Here is a 23,418-nt window from a genome sequence, read left to right as displayed (position 1 = left end):
TTTTGCTTGAGCAGATCAAAATATTTCTTTTTGTAATCTACTTGGTCAAATTTCTTCTTTTCAGAAGTTGGCTTTCTGCACTCACTTGCAAAGTGTCCACTTATACCACAATTGAAACACTTGAACTTGGATTTGTCCACCATGTTCTTATGAGGTTTAGTGGCTCTAGTGTTTTTCCTAAATTTCATCTTTGCAAATCTCCTGGACAGAAATGCAAGATGCTCATCAATACCATCAGAGTCATCTTGGCTGGAGTTGTCTTCATTCTCAGCAACTTGCTTCTTACCCTTGCTTGATTCTGATTTGCTTGTGCCATCTTTGGAGTTTGATGTAGATCTCACAGTTTCTTGTCTGCATTCTTTCTCATTTTCAGCTACCAAGGCAACTGAACCTCCTTTCTTTCTTCCCTTCTCCAATACCTCATCCTGTTCCAGCTCTAGTTCATAAGTCTTCAAGATTCCATATAATCTTTCAAGAGTGAAGTCCTTATAATCTTGAGAGTTTCTCAAGGAGACAGTCATGGGTTTCCATTCCTTTGGCAAGGATATTAAAAATTTAAGATTTGAATCCTTCACCTGGTACACTCTACCATACAGCTTCAGTCCATTCAACAGCTTTTGGAATCTATTGAATGTGTCATTTAAAGATTCATTTTCTTCAAAATGAAAATACTCATACTGTTGAATGAGAAGCTGCATTTTGTTTTCTTTTACTTGTTCTGTACCTTCACACAGTAGCTGAACTGTGTCCCAAACCTCTTTGGCAGTTGTGCAATTTATCACATTATCAAACATATCCTTGTCAAGACCATTAAACAAAATGTTCATAGCCTTCTTATCCTTGTGGACTTCTTCTGTGTCTTCCATTGTCCATTCTGCTCTAGGTTTTGGAATGGATTGACCAACAGCAATTGTGGCCGTAGCAACTGTGGCTACTTTGTGGGGAATGTGAGGACCATTCTCAATGCAGTTTACATAACCTTCATCTTGGGAGAGTAGATGAAGGTGCATTTTCACCTTCCAATGGTGATAACTGTCTTTGTCAAGAACTGGGATTTTTACTCCAATATCCTTCTTACTCATCTTTGTTAGTTTCCAAGATCTTTAAACTCTTTGTGTGTCAAGAGCTTGCTCTGATACCAATTGTTATTCCTAGTGGACTAACAATGAGATTTACAGAAGGGGGGTTGAATGTAAATCTCAAAACTTTTTCAAGTTTTGAGCAGTTTTAAAGGCTTTGTGTTCAAGATAAACAAGTGTGTGAATTGCTTTAAGCTAATACAGACAGATATATATTCAAGCACTAATGTAAAGAACACAACAGACCTTAAAAACTTTTATGGTGGATTGTTGTTCCACCAGAGATGGTATTTCAGAAAATCTGTGATTCAAGATGTTGATCACAGCTGCGTCCTAGTACAAACTAGATAATTTTTCTCTCAAGATTTTTCTAAACAGCACTGGAGAAATTCTTATCTAATTACTAGGTGCTACTTGGTTTATATATCACCAAGTGTACAAGTGAAGACAAAGATAAAAACACAATAATAAAATAAGTTCTCCACTTGTTTCTTCTCCATATCACTCAAGTACTTTGTTGACTATTGCCTCTTTGTACTAGAGTAGAATGGCTGCTTTTTCTGATGTTCCTGAAATTAGGCTTCCACATTTCAGTTATCTCTGTCAACCCATGTGCCTCTGTCTGCTGTTACAACTACCACCTATCAACTGCTATTTAACAGAACATCCGTTGAAGCCTTCATCCGTTGATGGCTTTATCCGTTGATGTGTTAGCAGTTGAAGCTCTATCCGTTGAAGCTTTAGAGACATCCGTTGAAGCTTTGTTTCTCATCCGTTGAAGGTCTTTAAGATATCCGTTGATACCACTTCATTTATACAAAATTACAAGGCATGAAATATTTATAATTGGCCTTCCTATTTGCATATCTTCTAGTAGTCAACATGACTTATATTTTCTCTCAACTTCTAAGAATTATATCTTAAATACAGAGACTGAAATGTGCTACAACACTAGACTTATTTCTAAGTAAAGCTGCACCATCAACGGATAGCCAAAGTGGTCTTATCCGTTGAGGCTACAAACACTAAACTTCTACTTAAGTATTTTGTTAAACATATCATCAAACTAATGCACATATATTCCTAACAGTAACTATCGTTTAGACGATTAAAGTTGTATATTTTAATTATAGATACGAGTCTTTCAAGACGATCAGGACCAGATGGAATGGATGAAGAGTAGAGTTGAATAGTATGGAATCTTGGGTTGCAGCATTGCATGAGCAGCATACCAGAGATTTAGCGAAGTAAAAGACGTTAATGCCTTGAGATGTCAGACTGAGATAATTACGTTTATACGAGTGTGACTAACTGCTAAAAACCCAAAGGCAAGTATCCCTATTATCACTTATTGTTCAAGTGATAGTTATTTTAAATCTTCGTATGCAAGTATTGTTTTCCCTATTCTTTGTTCTGAATAGATAAATGTTTTACATATAGCTGCATTAAATGATTCTGTTTATGCAAGTACTCTTCTACTATTCTATGTTCAGAATAGCTAAGTGATTTTACTTATCAAATTACTAGATTTACAAATATTTTGGATTTTGAGAAAAATGATTTGGTTGCGAATATTCCTACCCAAGTGAATGGGGGAATAAATTTATTTCGGGTGTTGAGTATTATGACTCCTCTCAATAAAATATTTTAAGATTGGATCATAATTGCGTAAGTGACCGGGACGGATGGTCCAGCGGAGGGTTATTTCTAAGTGTCATATAAAACATTATGACACAATTTTTGCCACATGCAGGTATATTACCTTTTTAGTTGAGTACTCGTGTTTTTGGGGTCATGTTTCAACGAATCATGACTCAGTGCTATCACACGGGCTGATCAGCATTTGATAGTACGTCCGTCGGAGAATGATCCCAATCTAAATTATCATATCATTTTTGATATTCATAGAATAAATGATTTCTTAACTGTTTCTGTTTTGAATTAAAGATGAAATGCGGTTTTGATTCAGTTTCTGCTTGGTGTGGATATTTAGGTTGTTGTTAAATATCGAAGGTGGTATTAGTATAGATGATTGATGTTGACTTCAGTATGGGATGTTGTGAGCATCAAAGTTCATATTGATATATAATTTGATATGACAACAAAATGAGTATTAATATCAAGAGTTCAGTTTTGAATAAAGTTTATGATTCATTCCATAATCATTGTTTCTTGTTATTGTTATTTACGATATTTCCGTAAACACTATTTTACGAGTTTTATTCTCGTCAAGATTCAAAGTATTGCTGAAGTATTTCGCTCAAAAATATCAAAAAGAGTTTTGAATACAGTGAGAAACAATTATCCGATTCTTTAACAAATTTTATGTTTCAACAATCATGATTTTAAATGTTCTGCGCTATCGCAGAGGTCGGTTTTATATCAAAATGACCATATATATATATTACAATGAACTTGCTGAGCATTTATTTCGCTCATACTTGCTTGTTTTAAAATTTAACCTCCAGTGAAGATTAACTTGCGTTGTTTAGCCGCGTAATTCGAGAAAGCAAAGAAGAAGCTTTTGGAAGGTGGTTGGTCCAGGGTTGCGAACTAGTGTAAGTTCTTTTGTGTAAAGTTGTTTATATTATATTATTTTATACTTGTGTATTTTATAGTTGGGCCTAGTATACTTCTTTTCGAAGTTATACTAAGGGGTTTAGCCTTGAGATAGGAATTTATTGAAAAGATTTTTAAAAGAAAGTGAAAAATTTATTTATGAAATTTGGATTTCTTGTTTCTAGAACTGTAACCTTAAAAGATCTTGGATTAGTTTGGGGTCATAAATGATAAATATCTTCTGTTGACACTTATTTACTGATTTAACAAGTTATTTTGGATTGAGGTTTCATAGTGACGACCAAATCCCTTGACCCCGGATTTGGGGACGTAACAAAACAACATCATCAAATAATTAAAATGGCCAAAGTGAGTTTTAAACGTTGTTTTCTGTATGTCCAACGGGTTCATCCTAATCTGATGGTATCCCGACTTGAGATCAACTTTGGAAAAGAACCTTGTACCCTTCAGTTTATCTAATTGGTGCTCTATAATGGGGATGATAAATTTATCTTTTATAGTTTCCTTATTAAGGTTCCTATAATCGATACATATCCACCATCGTTCGTCTTTTTTCTTCACTAACACAACAGGAGTTGCGAACGGGATGTTACTAGGTCGTATTACCCCTTGCCTTATCAATTCTTCCACCATCTCTTCAATTACATTATTATGCACCACATGGTATCGGTATGATTTGAGGTTTATGGGGTTAGTTCCCTCGTTTAAAGGTATGTGGTGATCAAAACCAGGTCGAACAAGTGGTAAGGTGGTTGGATCTTCAAAAATAGATCTATAGGAGTCTAATAACTTGACTAAAGATGGCTCAGAACTATAAGACATACCTTTTTTGGACCATCTTCTTATAGAATTATTTGAAGCATTGATATTTCTCCAATACAGACCATCAACTTGTTAAGTTTTGCTGATTATAGGTCTTTTAACCTTTTCCCTGAAGCTCCTCTGAGTTTAACCAGGTTCTTAAAGTCCAACGGAACAGGTCCCAACGCTGTAAACCATTGTATTCCAAGAACTAAGTCACTCCTACTTAAGGGAAGCAACATCACATCAGCTGAAAACTCCGAACCTTGTATTTTCTAGGTAAAGTTTCTGATCATAGTATTGCATTGTAGTTGGCCTCCATCAGCTACTTTTACCCATATTGGCGCAATATCTTCTACTTTACAATCCAATTTTATAGCTTTAGATGCGTCAATAAAATTATGAGTACTGCCGGTATCTAACAGCAACTGGAGTGACTTCTTCCCATAGTGGCCTTCCACTCGCATTGTTTGGAAAACATTCATCCCTTCCAAAGCTTGGACATATTTGGGCACATTGTAAATCTTCGTTTTCTTCACAAGTCTAAACTGTAGGCATTTCAGTTTCTTCAAGGTCATCTGTTTCTTCAACTTTGATGTGATATAATTGGGGTTTTTTCCCCTGCATCTTTGCCCCGCCTCATACTTATCGTCACACCAAAAACATATTCTCTTAACACGTTTCTCGTTAAATTTAGCCGAGGTCAAGGTTTTTCTGGAAGTGTTTGTTGTATGGGGTTTTGATAGGTATTATCTATGGTAAATGTGTTTGGGGTTATGGGATTTTTAGAGAATGTTGGGGTGGATAGTAAGGCTGTTTTTGATGTTGTCTTGGTTCGTCTAGCCTTAGCACTTGCCTCTTACAGCTTAGTTAAGCACAAGGCTTGCTAATCCTGAACAAGGCCCTTTTGAACTAACGCTTTCAAATCTGCCATTGGATTGTCATATATTTCACCAAATCTAGCAGTTATATCTTCCACATAATGAGTCCATATAGGCAAAACTTGACCCTGACATTTGACATATGTCTGATGCCATAGAAGGGCCTTACCTTCAAGATGAATAGCAGCGAGTTTAACCATGTCTGGGTCCATTACCCCATCTAACTTAAAACATTGAACACATTTATACAACCAAAATTTTAAATCGGTGCCATTAAGTTTTGGAAAAATTACCTTGGTAAGTCTAGCAGAATATTGGTGGTGAGTGTTTTTCTTAGATGTACTTTTCTGATGTGAACTTGAAGTCGTTCCTATTATCAAGGTTTCATCTACAATTTTTCCTTTATCAGACATTAGTTTTGTTAACTGAATAGATATGCCTAAAATTATGTCATTTAACTCAGATATAGCCTTAGCAATTTCAGCGATTGTAACCCCTTGTCGCAGATAAGTATTATCAATCTTACTACCATACTCTTCTAACAAGGCTTTAAGGATTACCTATAACCGATGAGGATTTGGGTTTGCATCGTCTCCATCGTTGCTTTTACTGCTCTTCTGCGGTGCCATTATTGCCAAAAATCAACTAAGCTTTGATACCAATGATACCTCTGTGCTTATTTAACAGAAAAATGATGTTACCGGATTATAATAATTAGAATGGAGGTAATATCTAGCTCAGATCAGGAGACAAGTCAGTGAGAAAGAAAGACCATCTCGAGAAATATAGCTATATTTACGATTTACAGATTGTAAGAGTTAAGGATAGAGAGATAAAGGGAATAATATTCATTAGTTGTCTTATAAATACATTCCCTTGGTTTTTATAACCAATCATTGTCCCATAATTCATAAATAGAAATTACTAAAATGCTAAAAAAATACAGCATGTGCTGTTTGTGGTTGGTTATTTCTGGTCCCCTCCTTTTCTGACTTCTCCATTGTCATCTTTTGTTGCCAACTCAGCTCCACGTGTCTCATTCTGATTGGTGATGTCCTCACTGATTGTATCATTCTCAAATCGGCGGATCAAACAAGAGTATGATGAGCAACAAGTAATAGCCTGAGGAGGATCGTAAATCATATAAAATTCTGTCTTCGCATAATTCAGTAAATTTACGTGATTTTGATGATTTTTAGTTAACAGTGATTGCTCGACATATCACCATGATGTTGTTACTTATAAATCTAAAGAATTAGTATGTGTAAAAGCCTCGTCGAATTTCCAAAATGAACCTAATATTTACTAGAGTAGGTGTTATCTTAGTCAATTTAAAAATGATGAGTATATGGAACTTGAAGAATTTAAAGTTCATATATATAATATATATTTAAAAATTATATTGTGTCGATCTGCAAAATATTTTAAAGCATTATCATAGTTGTCTAGTTGTTCAATTTGAAGATACAATACTTTTACATTGTATTTCTAACATGCCAATCACCACAATCCTATGTTCTTCTTCATCTGCATCTTCAGAAATATTATCTTCCATTTTCTGGCTACGCATGATCTTTTTCCATTTATTCATCCCGTTGTCATTTTCATATCGTGCATCCATTAGGATCCGAGAAAGTATGGGTTGAGTTTAGTAATGTCACGTTTAGTTATTGGTCTGTGGGCGAATTATTATACTTGTGTAATGATATCCGGAAACCTCTTGTGTTTGATAAAACACATTGACCTTTTCAAAAATTAGGCAGCCTCCTACCAAAGTAGTTATGTCAATTGAAACTAGAGTTGATTGTGCCAAGTCTACCATCATAAGGTGGTAGTTTGCTATCACTCCAAGGACATGTCCTACTTGATGTGCCTTTCAACTGATCAGTCCACCACTGCATGTCCTAAAAGACTGTTCTGATTTTGATGATAGTGTGCATGTTGTTGGTGAGAAAAGGGTCTTGGTTGAGCAACCACATCAGTGGGTTTTCAAAAAAAAGAGTATTGAAAGTTGACTCTAAAAATGCAGAAGTCATTGATATATTTGACTTAGAGGATTCTAAATCCTTACAGGTGGCAGAGACTTGGGCTAGTTACTAGGAAACATGACAACGGGAAAAATAAATGGAAAGAGATCATGTGTAGCCAGAAAATGGAAGATAACATTTCTGAAGATGCAGGTGAAGAAGGACATATGATTGTGGTGATTGGCATGCTAGCAACTACAATGTATAGTGTTTTTGTGAAATAAATTGTAATTGCTTCGTGTTCTAGTTTATGTTGGATTTGTAAAATTTGCTTGTTTCTAAGCTTGTAAATTTACTTGCTAATGTGCTTATTAAATTTTTAGGTTAGTTTGTTTATATGTAGTGATTTACGTTTATCAAATCAAATTTATTTAGCAACAAAATGTTTTTTCCAATAGGAGCAACAAAGATTAGTGAGAGTATTAGATTATATGTAAAAGGGAGCGAAAAAAAGAGGAAGGTTAAATTTAACGTAACCACACATTTTACATAACTTTGCATACTTCAACCCTTCTTTTGCTAATTAACTTAGTTCAACCACACAAAACACATATGTCGGATACTTGAGTCAAAAAATATAATTGACTTTTGTGAATTAAAGATTGGAAGCCAAAAATCGATTATTGGAAGACCGACTCCAAATATTTCGTCCAGTAACAGTCATAGTCCATAAAATTTGCTATGCAAGAGAAAATGACTTAGAGGCGTAACTAGACGATATGCCAACTAGGAATTTACCTATGCCAGGACTCCAACTTAAATTCAAGTTCCACTTCTTTTGCATTATGTTCCATGACAGTTGAAGCGAAAACGCATTCCTATAACATGTGATACTCGCTTCGTTCATAATTAATTGTTCAATTTTAATATTTGATGGTCAGTTTAACAGCTGAAATTTAATATACTATATAATTGAAATTTTTTAGAAAAATTACATTATTGGAAACTACGTGTAATCTATTTGAAATTTAACTTTAAGTTTTTAAAAACTACAAATGGGTAAATTTTAATCTATGATTAAAAATCATCAATTTGAACCTAGTCAACCTGAATTGGGGACGAAGAGGGGACTAGTCGTCTATTGCACCACCCATTTGACTAATCTGGGAAAAAAATCCTAGAACTAATGAATTGCTTAACAGAAACCATCATAAGTTCTAGTTTACACAATAAAATGGAATTTTTTTATTCTTCCTGGTTAATTTTGATTTACCAAATCACATTTCAGGCAAACCCGGTCCTGAAACTAAACTCTTTATAGTAACTATGAGAGAACCGAAAAAATTGAAAATATACATGAATGGATAAAAGGAAAATATTAAAAAATATAGTACAAAATAAATTTTAAGAACACGTATATTTTATTTTTATTCTAAAAGACTACAAAATAAAATATGATATATTTAATTTTTATTCTAGAAGACTATAGAAAAAGTTAAAAATATATTTCTTGTTTAGTTGGACTTACATATATACTTTCGATATCTCATTTCTTATACTTATTCCATTTATTATTCGACACAATTTTTTTTACTTAATGCTTTATATATCTCAGGTCCGTCCTTATGGTCAAGTCATTCTTGTTTGTAAATGAAATTGATATAATAATATCTCCGGTCTCTAAATTCCCTTGCCCAGAGCAAGGATTCAGAATTACGAGAATTTTGTATTGTTACTGTTTCTGAGACTTTGATATCCTTATTTGTTGCAGGTATCAATGATCTCCGAATGGGAAAATATCTCCACCAAAAATTAAATATATTTCAAGAAAGAAATCGAATCGTCATTTTCCACTTTTCATTTGAAATTATTCACAAATATTTTTGGGTTACGTATGAACTTGCCTAAAATATAAATAATAAAATAAATAGACTTTTAAATAATCTTGCATCTACCTATTACATTTTTTGTTAATTTTTGGTTGAATGTTTAAAACTTTTTTATGAAAATATTGTCAATATATATAATATTCTTATTATTGAATTGTTTCGTTATTGTAATAGTTTCCTTGTTAGGATATTTTTCTTTATTATTGTTTGGTGGTTGGATATATAAGCATCTCTTCTATTGTAACAATGGACATGTCATATTATAATAAAACCCTACTTTTTCCTCTTCTCTCTCTATACTCTATACTTTATCATGGTATCAAAAGTTATGGTTCGATCTGGGATATGATGATGATGATGATGAGTTATCGTAAAATAATTATAAAACAAGCGAGGCTTAAATAAATAACTATAATTAAATATCTGACGGCAGTTCCGCGTAGCCCCTCGAGCTAAATATAAGAGAAACTCCAATAGGGGTGCCAAAAGGAGTGGTAAATCCTATGTGTCATGGCACTCTTTGGTGCATTCCTATTGAAGTTACAAGGGTGCCCAAGGGGTGTCAAGAAAAGTTTCCAACTTTTAATACCCTCTTGGCATCTCCTCTAAAAAGAAAAAACCCAATACTTGCACTAAACGTATATATTGTCCATACTCACTATATTACATCTAGCCTTTTATATTAATTGTTTGAGGACTATCTAGACACCTCACATGAGCAACCAACTATTGGAGTTAAAGGGTGCTAAATATTGTTGGGCTTGTTGAGCATGTCTAACTCCACATTAGTATGATAATGTCCTCTCTGGGCCGAGCCCGTATGGATTTGGTTTGGGCACATCTCAAAAAACCTCATACTAATGGAGTTATCAGGTTGCTTATATTCTAGCAATCTTCCCCTCCCACAAACGATGTGGGACAACTCCTAACAATCTTCCCCTTCGCAATCGAACTCGACACATGTCGAATCTGCCTCCTTCAGTGTGATCTGGCTCCCCCTTGACCCATACTGGAAGTCCATCGGGCTATCTGCTTTCCCTAGACCCATACTGGAAGGCTCGTCTGCCTTTTTCTTGAGCTCATACTGGGTTAGCCCATTTGCCATTTCCAAGGCCCATTCTGGAGCCCACGCGAGATTGTTATGGACCGTTTCAACCATAGCTCTTATACCACTTATTGGGCACATCCCAAAAGTCCTTATACTAATGGAGTTATGTGGCTGCTTATATTCTATCAATTTTCCCCTCTCACAAATGATATGGCACAACTTCTAAAAATCCCCCCTTCACACATCAGACTCGACACCTGTTGAATCTGCCTCATTCAGTGTAATCTGGCTCCCCTTGACCCATACTGGAAGTCCATCTAGCTATCTGCTCCCCCTAGACCCGTACTAGAAGGTCCGCCTACCTTTTCCTTGAGCTCATACGGGGTTAGCCCATCTGCCATTTCCAATGCCCATTTTGGAGCCCACGTGAGATTGTTATGGATCGGCTCAACCATAGCCCTGATGCCACTTGTTGGGCTTTTGCTGAGCAAACCTAACTCTACATTAGTATGATATTGTCCGTTCGGGGCCGAGCACGCACGAGTGTATTTTTGGATAACTCCCAAAAGGCCTCATACTAATGGAGTTATATGTCTGCTTATATACTAGCAATCTGCCCCTCCACAAATGATGTGAGACAATTCCTAACAATATCCCCCTTTACACATCGGCTCGACACCTACCGAATTTGCCACCTGATTATACGATCTGGCTCCCCCTTGACCCATATAGGAAATCAATCTGGCTATTTGCCTCCCCCTAGGCCCATACTGGAAGGTCCACCTGCCTTTTCCCTGAGCCCATATATTGGGTTAGCCCATCTGCCTTTTCCTAAGTCCATCTGGAAGCCCAACTGAGATTGTTCTAGATCGTTACAACTTGAAGCTCTAATACCATTTGTTGGGTTTGCTAAGCAGACCTAACTCCACATTAGTATAATATTGTCAGCTTTGGGCCGAAGCCGCACGATTTTGTTTTGGACATATCCTAAAATGCCTCTTATTAATGGATGTATCTAACTGCTTATATTCGAGTAATATGTCCCTCTTACAAACGACGTGGGACACGTCCTAATAAATATAATATAAATAAAAAACAAATTAAAATTAATTAATTATGATGAATTGGACATGTTTGACTAGGGTTGTTAACGAGCTGTTCGCGAATAAGCTCGAGATCGGCTCGTTAAGAACTCGTTCGGCTCGGCTCGTTAACGAACTCGAGTTCGAGCTCGAACAGACGAATGTGTTCGTCAAGCAAGACGAACTCGAGTCGAGTTTTGGGTTGTTCGGATCGAGCTCGGCTCGAGCTCGGTTGTTAAAGCTCGAAATAACTATATTATATCCTGAATATTTTTATTCATTAATTGATATTTTGATTTTTTTTTTTAAAATAGTTTTTATCGATCCAATCATATGAATGTCAAGATATATATATATATATATATATATATATATATATATATTTAGTGATATAACCAAAGTTTCGAAAAAAACAATTATTTGAGAAGTTAAACAGTTTGGCACCTCTTCCTCTGACGTAGATGCTCTAACTAACTATGTTAAAAGTAAGGCACACTCCACGGATAGAATGAGGATAGATCTGCTGACTGCTGTACAAGAATAAGATACCTTAACAATTCCATCAGCTGTAAAGACCAAAGCACAAAACGCATACATTGCATCTTCCAAATTACTACGTGATTATAATATAATTAATTACAATCAAATCTATCTTCTTCTTTTTTTGACTGAACAATCAAATCTATCTAGAAGCCTCCCTTATACACAAGCAGTATCAATGTACATGACGTTTACGCGTCTAGATTCTAAATATGAAACACAAACAGAATTTTTCTGTAGCTATTGTCAAGTAACCGATCACTCTTTTCCAGTATTTTATATTAATATTTAAACGCTCTTTTATTCGAAATGGATCATGAGAGCCATTTTTATATTAATACTTGGCCCGTGCGATGCATGGGTCTCGTTTAGTATTTATATATTTTATTTTATAAATAATTTTATTAAAATTAAATATAAATAATTAAATAATATATAATGATTATATAGTTATAATTCCAAATTTTATGTGCAAATAGTATAAATTATATATGATTGATGAGATCTTATTCGTATATAATAATGTAAATGTTTATTGTTGGTGAGTGAGATTCGAATATGAAAACTTATATGTATCTTTATAAATAATATAAATGTTTGTTATTAATAAGATTCGAACCTGAAAACTTGTGAAGTGTATTTTTTTAGTATTTAGATCTAAGATTATTTGATGAAGAAGATCCGATGGTCGTGATAGAAAGGGATAACCAAAATTAGAGGTTAACCAAATTATAAATTATACGTCATTCCGACTATTATAATATAGTATAGATTCTAACGCTCTCTCACATTCCAGAATGAATTACGGGATCCATAACTTTACCTATTGTGAGAATATTGAGGTGACATGGAATAGAACCTAAGCCTTCCTCTCACCCGAACTCCATTCATTAAATCATTCACATTTGCTCTAACCATCTTAGTGGGAGGTATCACTTAATTAACTAAATCACGGCCGTTAATCTGATTCATTGTATGTTAATTGATATGTATTTTTAAGGTTATACTAACATAAAAGTAAGTACATCATCATCTTTGATTCTACTATCAAATCAATACCTTTTGGATTCTTCAAATAGCCATATACTTTACAAGATCTTGAACTCCTTCATAATGATCTACTAGCAGCTGCTTAAACTTTATTAACAGTTTTTCTTTGTTTAATTAATTAATCACACCATCATTACCTATATGTACATAGATTAATGACTCTAACCAATTAAACCACGCCACAATACTCTCACTTATCTTAATTAACTACTAACCATACCACGAGTCAAGCGTGGCTCATTGTCCTAATCTTCTTTGTAAGTTTTATAATGCCGCATTATCTTAATTAGCATTCATGGAAGCTTCGAGCTTAATGCTTAAAGAACTAAACATCACTCTTAAACAAGGCCAAGGGTTGTGCATGTAACATGTGGTATGCTCTGATTGGACCATAAGCCGTTGTCTTGGGAAACACTTAGAACCACCCATTAGCTTAGTAAGCTATAATCAAGATTTTATAATCTTAATCACCTTCAAACTTGTGATGATTAATGTTTTTGAAACTGTATTTTGTTAAAAGGTGTTCGTGTCAGTTTACGCGCATTTGAACTTGAGTACATGCATCTCCTTGATTAATCTTGACGAGGTCAATATATCATCCCACCGTCATAAATTCATATACAGTTAAACTTTTTTAAAATAATAGGATTGAAACCGGGAAAAAATATTACTTTAGCGGGTTTATTATTTTGCCGGGAGTAAAAATACACTGTGTCCATTATGTTGGGACCGGAAAAAATATTATTTTAATAAAGTTATTACTTTAACTATTATTACTTAATCGAGGTTCAACCGTATAAATTCAAATGTTAGCTTGGAATTAAATAAAAGACCTTGGGATAATAAAGTTCGAAAGTTGCGGTCTCAAACAGCTGAGCTACTCGGGGTGGGTAACTAGAAACGTATCTTGGTGACATAATGTCGGACACACAAAAAGGAGGACATAGATTCGAAATACACACATGCTCAATGTTGGATGGTTAAAAATGAAACAAAGAGAATAATGTAGTTAAAATAACAGAAAGACTGATTTGGTAAAAGAGTTGGTGGTAATGAATCATCATGCATGGTGTAGTGTTAAGAAAAGGACATTGAATTGACTGATATGTTGCAGTGTATATAAGTGAAAATTGCATGCGTTTTGTACTGCAAATTGGAGACAGTAAACACATCATTAGTGATCAGACAAGTGAAGTTAGTTGAGGTGAAGCAAACATTTATAATAATGAGTAGTTTGATGGATTGGGAAGGCAGTGGCAGTGAGCAAGGTTGGAGAAAAGGTCCATGGACTCCTGAGGAAGATAAGCTGCTTACTGATTATATTAACTTGCATGGTGAAGGAAGATGGACTTCTGTTTCCAAGTTTTCAGGTATGTTTTTGTTACTTTACGAACTACTGTGTTACTCGGACTTGGCTGGAAGTGTCCAAGTATCGGACTCAGCAACCTTCTAAAAAATATACATGTTCTTGGCCTAAAACAAGTGAGTGCTCGAAGGTAAAATGAGGAGTCTGAGTATACCGTGTATCCTAATGTGTTTAAATTGTTGATTTCTGAAGGCCTTAATAGGAGTGGGAAGAGTTGCAGACTAAGGTGGGTGAACTATCTGAGACCTGGCCTTAAGAAAGGAAATTTGACACCACAGGAGGAAGGCATTATCATTGAGCTGCATGCCTTGTGGGGAAACAAGTATGCAATACTAATGTTTGCTAGTTTTTCAATCTATTTCTTGTCCAAAATACTACTGCAACAGCTTATTATTGCTGCATGCATGAAACAGATGGTCTACCATAGCTAGATACTTGCCTGGAAGAACAGACAATGAGATCAAAAACTATTGGCGAACGCATTACAAGACTAAGGCAAGGCCATATCAAAGGCAGGCAAAGCGAAAAGCCGAAGGCAGAAACCACCAGGTCCAAGTCCAGCAAACAGCAGATAATGATCATCGAATGAAAACGGACATCACGGTTGCACATGATGATGATCATAGAGAGGTGAACACGTCTGAGAAAGTCGATATAACAACACCGCCACAAGGCAATCAAGAGATGGCTAATCATCATCAATTATCTTCATCCCCTATGATTAATTATTACATTAATGAAGAGGTTGCATCTTGTCCAGACACCATTACATTGGATGACTTATGGGGTAGTTTCTGGAACATGGATGATCCACATAACGGGATCCGCTGTTAGGGAATTTGTGCAATAGCAAGCTAGCAGTATAGCTGTTGAGATAGCATTGTTTGCAATATAGTTTGAAATACATTTTACTGTAAGCAAAAGTGACATTAGCTATTCTATATCCATGTTCTGGGACATTTTGAGGTTTTTGATTGAACAGCTTGTGAAATGAAGCACCATCCTACATTGCACTTCTATAAACTAATTACAAGTGGCTAATTCCTCCTATCTTGTGCAGCATACTTAAAAAAAAAAATACACATCTTGTCGACATCCCGTAAGGGGAGCGAGGATGGTACAGGTAGACCAAGAGGTCGGTAGCAATGCTGAAGTGTGTCCAAAAAGGGATAAAAATAGTGGCCCATGCAGGTCTCGAACCTGCGACCTTCGCGTTATTAGCACGACGCTCTAACCAGCTGAGCTAATAGGCCAGATGCCCGAAATTGCACGTAATGCATATACATTCTATAATCAGCTCTTACAAGTTAATCAAGTAATAATTTACCCTTAGGTGTATTGTTTTGATATGATATAATAATAATTATCAAAATTTAATCAAGAAGATTCATAAACCTTATCGAGGAAGTCTTGCGCAACTTCTTAAAGAAGAAATTTAGTAAGAAAGAATTGTAAAACTTATTAAGGAAAACTTACGATACTTATCAAAAAAGACTTAGATAGCTTCCTTAATAAAACTTGTCAATCAACCTCTATAAATGGGACCTTCGGTTATTGAAATCAGATATACCGAAACATATTGAAATACAATTCTCTCTTCAACTTTTATTCTCTCTATACATGCAATTATTAAATTATTCATAATCAAGTAATTCAAGATCTACATTATGTATTAAGAATTTTTATTTTACAATAAACTTTATTAGAATCCAAGAACTGCACAACATTATTACTTTACAAAAAAGTATTACATTAGAACGGTATTCGTAAAAACAGGGGGTCGTACTAGATCGGTTGAGTTACTGATTACTGATTTTGTATAACTGAAAAGTGAAAATGAATCAGAGTAATAAGCTGACTACAATTTTAATGTTAATTTAAATAATATATTATTTTAATTATAATAATCTATTCCAAATACTTCAACAAAACAAAACTCTCAAGAATTAGTCAGACTTAAAAAATCGAATCAACATAACATTTTACACGACAATTAATCAATTAAATCGGAAATTTTTAGAAACACGAATTGCGATATTACTAAAAGAAGACACAGTACAGTGTTAGACATCAGTGCATTGTCCGCAACACATGAACAAAACTAGTGGATAAAACAGTGTACAATATTAAAAGTCTTACTCCGTCTCTTTAAATTGTTTATATTTTTTAGAGGGTCTCCGACACGCATTTTAAGGTGCATATAAAGTATAGTTCTGTAATTTTTTTTTTACAATTTTGTTTTTCTGAATAAAAATTAAAACATTCAACTTTTATTCAGAAAAAGAAAATTGTAAAAAAAAATTACAGAACTATACTTTATATGCACCTTAAAATGTGTGTCGGATACTCTCTCAAAAATGTAAACAATCGAAAGGGACGGAGGGAGTATCGTATAATATAAAGGATCCAAAGTGACTGTAGACAGGGGAAAATATTGTAAAGATTCGCAGTTGACAGGTCGACATGTGTCACAGCAGCGAATAAGAGGTCGACACGTAGCCCCAGATCACGCTCCTTTCCGATTCATATGCATCGTCCGTACGTCCTTCACCCTGAATATTTCAGCAGGGTTTTGGTTTTTATACATTTCTTTGGGAACTGTTGATTTACAACACATTTGACATTACTGTTACCAACACATTTTCAGGCTTATTAAACTCCATGCTTTGCTCTTTTTTTGGCTGTGAACTTCATTCATTCTACATCTGAAATTACACAAACATGTACACACAAATCTATCCAAGAATGTGACATCTTGTGTAGTTGAATGCAGTGGGAGGGGTGGGGAAGAAGGGAGATTATAAAATGAGTTATACTTTTTCCGTACCAATTTATCTGTCATGATTGATTTTTTGTGGTCAAATTGACTCAATTTTGACTGTAAATTAATCATCAATCTTTCATTATTTTGAAAAACCGAAGAATACGTATTAAAGTAGATTATGTGTACTTTCTAATGATATAATTTTTATAATTTTTTTCGATTATATACTATATGAAATTTTCAGTCAAAAATTGGTCAATTTGATCGCAAAAAGTCAAACAAGATAAATAAATTGGGACGGAGGAAGTATAAGACAAGTGAATCATTATAGGTGGTCCTCACCGTAGGCGAGTAAGGTTTGTGTCTAAGACTCCGTCACTGAAAGCTCCAAAAACTTTTAACTTTTTTAAATAAATATATATGAATTTGCATGACATATGTATGTTAAGGCTCCATAAACATAAACTGATTTTGATTAGTCCCCCTCGAATCTCAGGTCGGTCTTGTGTGATAATCCACCTTAAAAAATTTACTAGGTTTGTTAATTAAGGAGAGGCCAACATTTCATTGTACATCAGACGACAAACGATTATTGTAACCATATGTCCGGATAAATTTATCACTGAATCATATCGTCTATATGCGTGTAATTCACTCCTTCAAGGTTTTTCCCTATTCGTCAAAATTATAATAAACAGATGACGAGCAACAATCGATTGAGAAGATCAGCTTCTTACGAAGAGACCCGCAATGATATATTTGATGATCGAGTTGCGTCTAACAATCTTTTAAAAATCTTTGATCAATCAAGATTGTATAATGTATGCTAGCTAGACAGACATTTTGTGTGTAGCTAGTGTGTCGAATGCAATCTACTCAAATCTGTACAAAAGAGGAAGTCCATTCTAATTCTTTGTAAATTTAACAAATTTAAAAACCCTATACACTAGCATTCTTTGAGACTGCCTGCACACTTTTCTCTGAATTATATGTGAAGCAGCTAAATGCACACCAAGGAGTAATATTATTCACAGCTAAGAAGGAAAGGAAGGGCATTCAATTTATAACTAAAAACATGTCAACAAAAAGCATGAACATAAAATCCAATGAGAGACAACATCACTTTGAATAGCTTATTTAGCTATATATTTGGTACCATGATGTATTTTTGTATCTTCACTAAAATTAGTTGAGATGTGTGTATTACAATAACAGAACTTAAACCGACCGTAATAACAGTCAATTTTAAGTAAAAATCGGTCAATTTTAACTAATCCCAATCGTAAACGGTGCTGAATTTATTCTCGTCGGTTTAGAAAAAAAAACTAACCGAAATTGATAAAAACGACATTGACCTTGTTTGATGATCATAATGACGTGTAGTGACACGTGTCAGGGGCAGCGACATGGTGGACCCATAACTCTGATGTGGCACTGCCACATCAGCTAACACATGTAATTGGGACTGGACACGTGTTAGTGCCCTACTCATAATAATACGAGTACATCCCGTCTTTTATCTGTGATCGCAAATTAAATTTCATCATGTCACATAATTTTGTAACTGTTTAGATAAAAATTTGGGGTACTTAACATGAGTCTAAGAAAACTAATAATTGATCTATCAGAATTTTTTTGTGAGATTATGTATGAGATTGTTAATCCTCTCCATAATAAGTATTCTAATTTTTTTTTTATATACACACCATTATTAGCACCAATCGAACTGAGTATTCGTTACAAACAACATCAAATTCAATAGAATATTCAGACGAGTAATCTCATATTCAAAACAAATACCTGAAAATTTAATGAAAAACTCAAATTTTAGATACTCGATTTTTATCCTAGTTGGGTTGACACAATATCTCATTCATGTTATGACCTCTACTTAAATTTGAACGTCTATTTATAAACGAATACAAAATTTTGGAATGATAAACTGCTAAAATCTCGGTCTCAAATAGGTGAATTACGAGGGCTCACATATTCTCTCATATATCACCCTCTATTTCTCAATTTACAACTACGAGTCTAGCACACAGAATAAATATCCAAGTGGTGGTCATATTTGATCAAACAGTGCTAAGAACTAAATATTACTTTATTGAAAAAAGGAAAATAAATAGCCAGTGTCCGGCCGACACGTGTGCATCTATTTTAAGGTTAATGACGACGTTATGAGCCATGAACTGAACACAAAAACAAAACTACATTAATACCCTCAACAAGGACAAACCCATGAATAAACACATACATCTCACGCGCTTCTCTTTACGTAACTCTCCTGCCTTCAAGTACCCACTTATTAATCAACGTACGTAAGTTCCACGTGCATCCATGAAAATACATAACAAAATGGTAAATAAAGGAAGGGGTGGTGTTGAAAGTGGAAAGAACACCAACCCTAAGTTGTGGACTACAGTGCATCCTCTTATCCCCTAGGGTTATTATTGTGATTCCATTAAAATGTTAACCAAAACTAGCAAGCAAGATGATGAACAACTACATAAAGTCACCAAAAACTTAAAAAGCAGTCTCTCTCTCTCTCTCTCTCTCTCTCTCTCTCTCTCCTCTCTCTCTCTCTCTCTCTCTCTCTCTCTCTCTCTCTCTCTCTCTCTCTCTATCTGATCTCTCTCTCTCTCTCTCTGATCTCTCTCTCCCTTCCTCTCTGATCTCTCTCTCTCTCTCTCTCCCTCTCTGATCTCTCTCTCCCTCTCTCTCTCTCTCTATCTATCTCACTCGTCTTTAGTTTACTTTCCTTTTTTTCTGTCTAGGGTTTGAGGCAGCTAGATATCTTTGTTACATACTTTTGGTGAGATATATAGGATACTAAAATGGGAAGGGGAAGAGTAGAATTGAAGAGAATAGAGAACAAAATAAACAGACAAGTAACATTTGCAAAGAGGAGAAATGGACTATTGAAGAAAGCATATGAACTATCTGTTCTCTGTGATGCTGAGGTTGCTCTTATCATCTTCTCTAACCGCGGCAAGCTCTATGAGTTTTGCAGCACTTCCAAGTATATTTCTCTCTAATTTCCTTTACTAGGTCTAATTTTTTTATATGCACTACAAAAAACTACTTTTAGGTGGTTAAATAATATTAAAATAATATAAATACACAGACTTAATTGGTGCTTTGTGGGTGAGATTTGGGTACTAAGATCAAGTTTTGATGTGTAAATTTTATAATATTAAGTGTGTACTTTTAGATCTTCATGATCTCCCTTGTTTTTGGTTCTTGAAACACCATATCTATATTTCTGTGTATTTGTAGCTTAAATTTTCAGATCTATATTGGGATCAAATCCAAATAAATATATGTAGGTGTTCTGTGAAACTGGATTTGAGTGTCTAGCTACACATTAATTCCCCTAATCTCATCACTATATATAATAATTATTTATATATATAGCTGGTCACCTATATATGTATAGTAAAGTTTTAGTTTGTACCAAAAAATCATTAGAAAAATATTTTGTAAGTACAATGATTCAACTCTTCTTTAAGATCTGCAAGTTTGTTTTCAAAGTTGGCATTTAATATTTTAATATATTCTTCACAAAGTATAATTGCTATTTTTGCTTCTGAAAAACTAAAAGCTAAGTTGTTTTTGCAAGAAATTTTGATTTCTGGTTATGTTTCAAGATAGCTACTTTTATTGGTATTGTCGTGGGATTTTAACCCGGTTAAATTTGGACTGAAATGTCTTAATTTAAATGGCATGAGAAAATTAAAGATATGGGTATATATGCAATGTCTTCATACAAATCTTCATACAATTTATATGTAGTAGTAGAGGAGTATTATCATGATTGAAATTTATAGAAAGTTCAGTGAGGACCTAGCTAGCTGCTTGCTTTCACTGATTAGCATGCAAACCAATGTACTGGCATATATCTAATACTGATCCTCCACTAGACCATAGCTACAAGAATTCTTGCTGAACAAATATATGATAATTAAATATAGCTACAAGAATTCTTGCTGAACAAATATATGATAATTAAATATATATAGGCCTTTATAATCTATTTTCAATCGGTTTCATGATGAAAAAAGGACACTTCACCCTTACATGTTCTCTTTTCCTCGTTTTCTTACTTCTTGATTTAAAAAGAGGATGATTTTGAATTGATTATGCAAACTGTCTATCATAAAGTTTATGCCTGTACATTTATGTATGTAATAGGAAACTCAAAACTATATACATTCAACACATGCAGTTTAATCAAACTTGAAAATGATTGTCTAATACTGAACATTGGGTGTTTTGATTACTTTTTTAACTGAGAAAGGTGTAGTTGCCCTTGTAGTTTTAGGTGCTCAACTCGTGATTAAATGATCATGGTTCGACTCTCTTATATATCTAACATGTCTTATGTCCCTTCATTCGTTTATCTCGATTTTGTGAGTAGAGTCAAAGTTGTGTAAATTCAATCCTCCCCATTGCTGTTTGAGCGAGATAAGTGATTACGTCCCTTCATCCGGCCTCCATTACTAAGTTACATGAAACTAAAAATTAATTTGGTTCATATATAGATGAGAATGCAACTGCATTACTGTAGAAGTTCCATAAATCTCTCTTATTAATTCATGAACAAAGGATTTGATAAAAAAGCACTGTCAAAGTATCCTATGGGTATTAACCACTTATGTACAGTGATCATTTACTTTGATTCCAGAAGTATCTGTGGTGACATCCTTGTTTATGGTTCCCAGGTGCAAGATAACTAGCTTTATGCATGTTCATAGATTTCATAACTAGTTTTTCATACATGGCAACTGGTTTGTCCAAAATTTTCTTTTATAGGTCCAATCTCTTCTTCTTGTTCCCATTTTATAATATTTCAACATGGACATGAGACAATTTAACCAGATAATTTGTGTTGTATATATGTAACTAGATATGGTTGATTATTCTGAGTATTAATTTTATCGGTTACTAGAGGTCGAGGGTTAACCAAGAACACGTTTTCTAGATCTTGTCATCATATATGTGTATCAAATTTGCAAGCAGTGATTAATGGTATTAGTTAGGTGTTTCAATGTTATATGAACAGAATTACAGATTATACATATGTTCCTGTACTCTTTACCATCAATTACCTGGCTAACCAATTAATCTCTGTGACACAACCCCAGCATGCTCAAGACACTTGAAAGGTACCAAAACTGCAGTCATGGGACACTGGAAGTTAATCGGTCAGCCAAAGATTTAGAGGTAGCTTATACTGATGTACTTTTATCCCTGAAATTTGTTAGCATCATATACGGTATTTGTTTATGCACTTGTAAAATATGAATATAGAATGGGACTGAAATGCAACCTGCTAGCAATTAGGTTTACTTGCGGAGAGTATCTGCAATGCAGCCAGTTGTGCACTTAGTATTGTAATTTTATCAGATTGTATAATTCATTTTGTTCCTAATCTTTTGCATGAATTACTACTTGTTCTGTTAATTCTTAGCAAAGCAGCTACAGGGAATACCTAAAACTCAAAGGCAAATACGAGTCCCTGCAACAATATCAAAGGTACTTAACAATTAGCCATCAAATTAATATACATATTTGTGCCTGTGTGAACTACAAAGTTAGTTTAACTTTTTCAAGTTGCTTTAATTTCTAGTTTTGTACAAATATGTATTGAATTATGATCATTATGTCGTCTAAACCGAGTTTAATAATTTATATGCTGCAGGCACCTTCTTGGGGAAGACCTAGGGCCTCTAAATATAAAAGACCTGGAGCATCTGGAACTGCAACTAGATGAATCCTTGAAGCATATTAGGTCTACTAAGGTAATGAAACTCAATAAAAGGGCTGCTATGCATAAACTTCTCTAATCAGATCATACATAATTACATTTAAATGTTGAATATCAAATTAAGTTGCATATTTAGCAATAATGAAAGATACTGTCAACATCATTTTAATAATATATTTATATATAGAACGGTTTTTTTGAAAATACGAGTTTTTAAAGTTTTTTTTACAGAAATATGTTTTTTTAGTTTTTATTTGCAAAAATATGATTTTCAATTTGTTTTGCAAAAAAATGATTTTGCAAAAAGATTTTGCAACCCCATACAAACCCGAATGTATAAGCACAAAAATTTCAGTAAATTTTCAAAAACGTAAAATTAGTTGCATGTATGGTTGCTTATGGTTGCAAACAGTATTTTTGAAAATATTTTCAAATATAATAAAATCGAAAACAAACTTAAAAAAGTATTTTTGATAATTTCTCTTATATCATATGCTGTCAGTGTTGTCCTTAATGATAATGGTCTTCTTGACTTTGCAAGCAAAAGCTTAGATTTGTTTTGACTCTTCTCAACTGCTTTGCAGACCAATACTGCTCGACG

The 23,418-nt window shown here is 34.2% G+C and overlaps 2 protein-coding genes and 1 non-coding gene across 3 annotated transcripts; 2 read left to right on the top strand and 1 right to left on the bottom strand.

Moving 5' to 3' along the window:
• The first annotated feature begins 14,142 nt into the window (after positions 1-14,142).
• Positions 14,143-15,117, top strand: LOC141700392 (transcription factor MYB24-like). The gene is made up of 3 exons (XM_074504177.1): positions 14,143-14,287; positions 14,476-14,605; positions 14,697-15,117. The coding sequence occupies exons 1-3, from the start codon at positions 14,143-14,145 to the stop codon at positions 15,115-15,117; spliced, it is 696 nt and encodes a 231-aa protein (XP_074360278.1).
• Positions 15,118-15,462: 345 nt separating this feature from the next.
• On the bottom strand, positions 15,463-15,536 carry TRNAI-AAU (transfer RNA isoleucine (anticodon AAU)). The gene has a single exon. It is a non-coding gene; the product is annotated as a tRNA-Ile (tRNA).
• A 3,981-nt stretch (positions 15,537-19,517) lies between these two features.
• Positions 19,518-22,851, top strand: LOC141700391 (agamous-like MADS-box protein MADS2; the record flags this gene model as incomplete). The annotated part of the gene is made up of 4 exons (XM_074504176.1): positions 19,518-20,069; positions 22,195-22,273; positions 22,521-22,585; positions 22,752-22,851. Coding segments are annotated over exons 1-4 (429 nt in total), but the record flags the coding sequence as incomplete, so codon positions are not given.
• Between the last annotated feature and the right edge of the window lie 567 nt (positions 22,852-23,418).

The sequence above is a fragment of the Apium graveolens genome, unplaced genomic scaffold, assembly GCF_009905375.1.
Source record: "Apium graveolens cultivar Ventura unplaced genomic scaffold, ASM990537v1 ctg2289, whole genome shotgun sequence".
NCBI classification, from domain to species: domain Eukaryota; kingdom Viridiplantae; phylum Streptophyta; class Magnoliopsida; order Apiales; family Apiaceae; genus Apium; species Apium graveolens.
The sequence above is the reverse complement of the archived record's forward strand: the minus strand, read 5'-3'. Positions and strand labels throughout refer to the sequence as shown.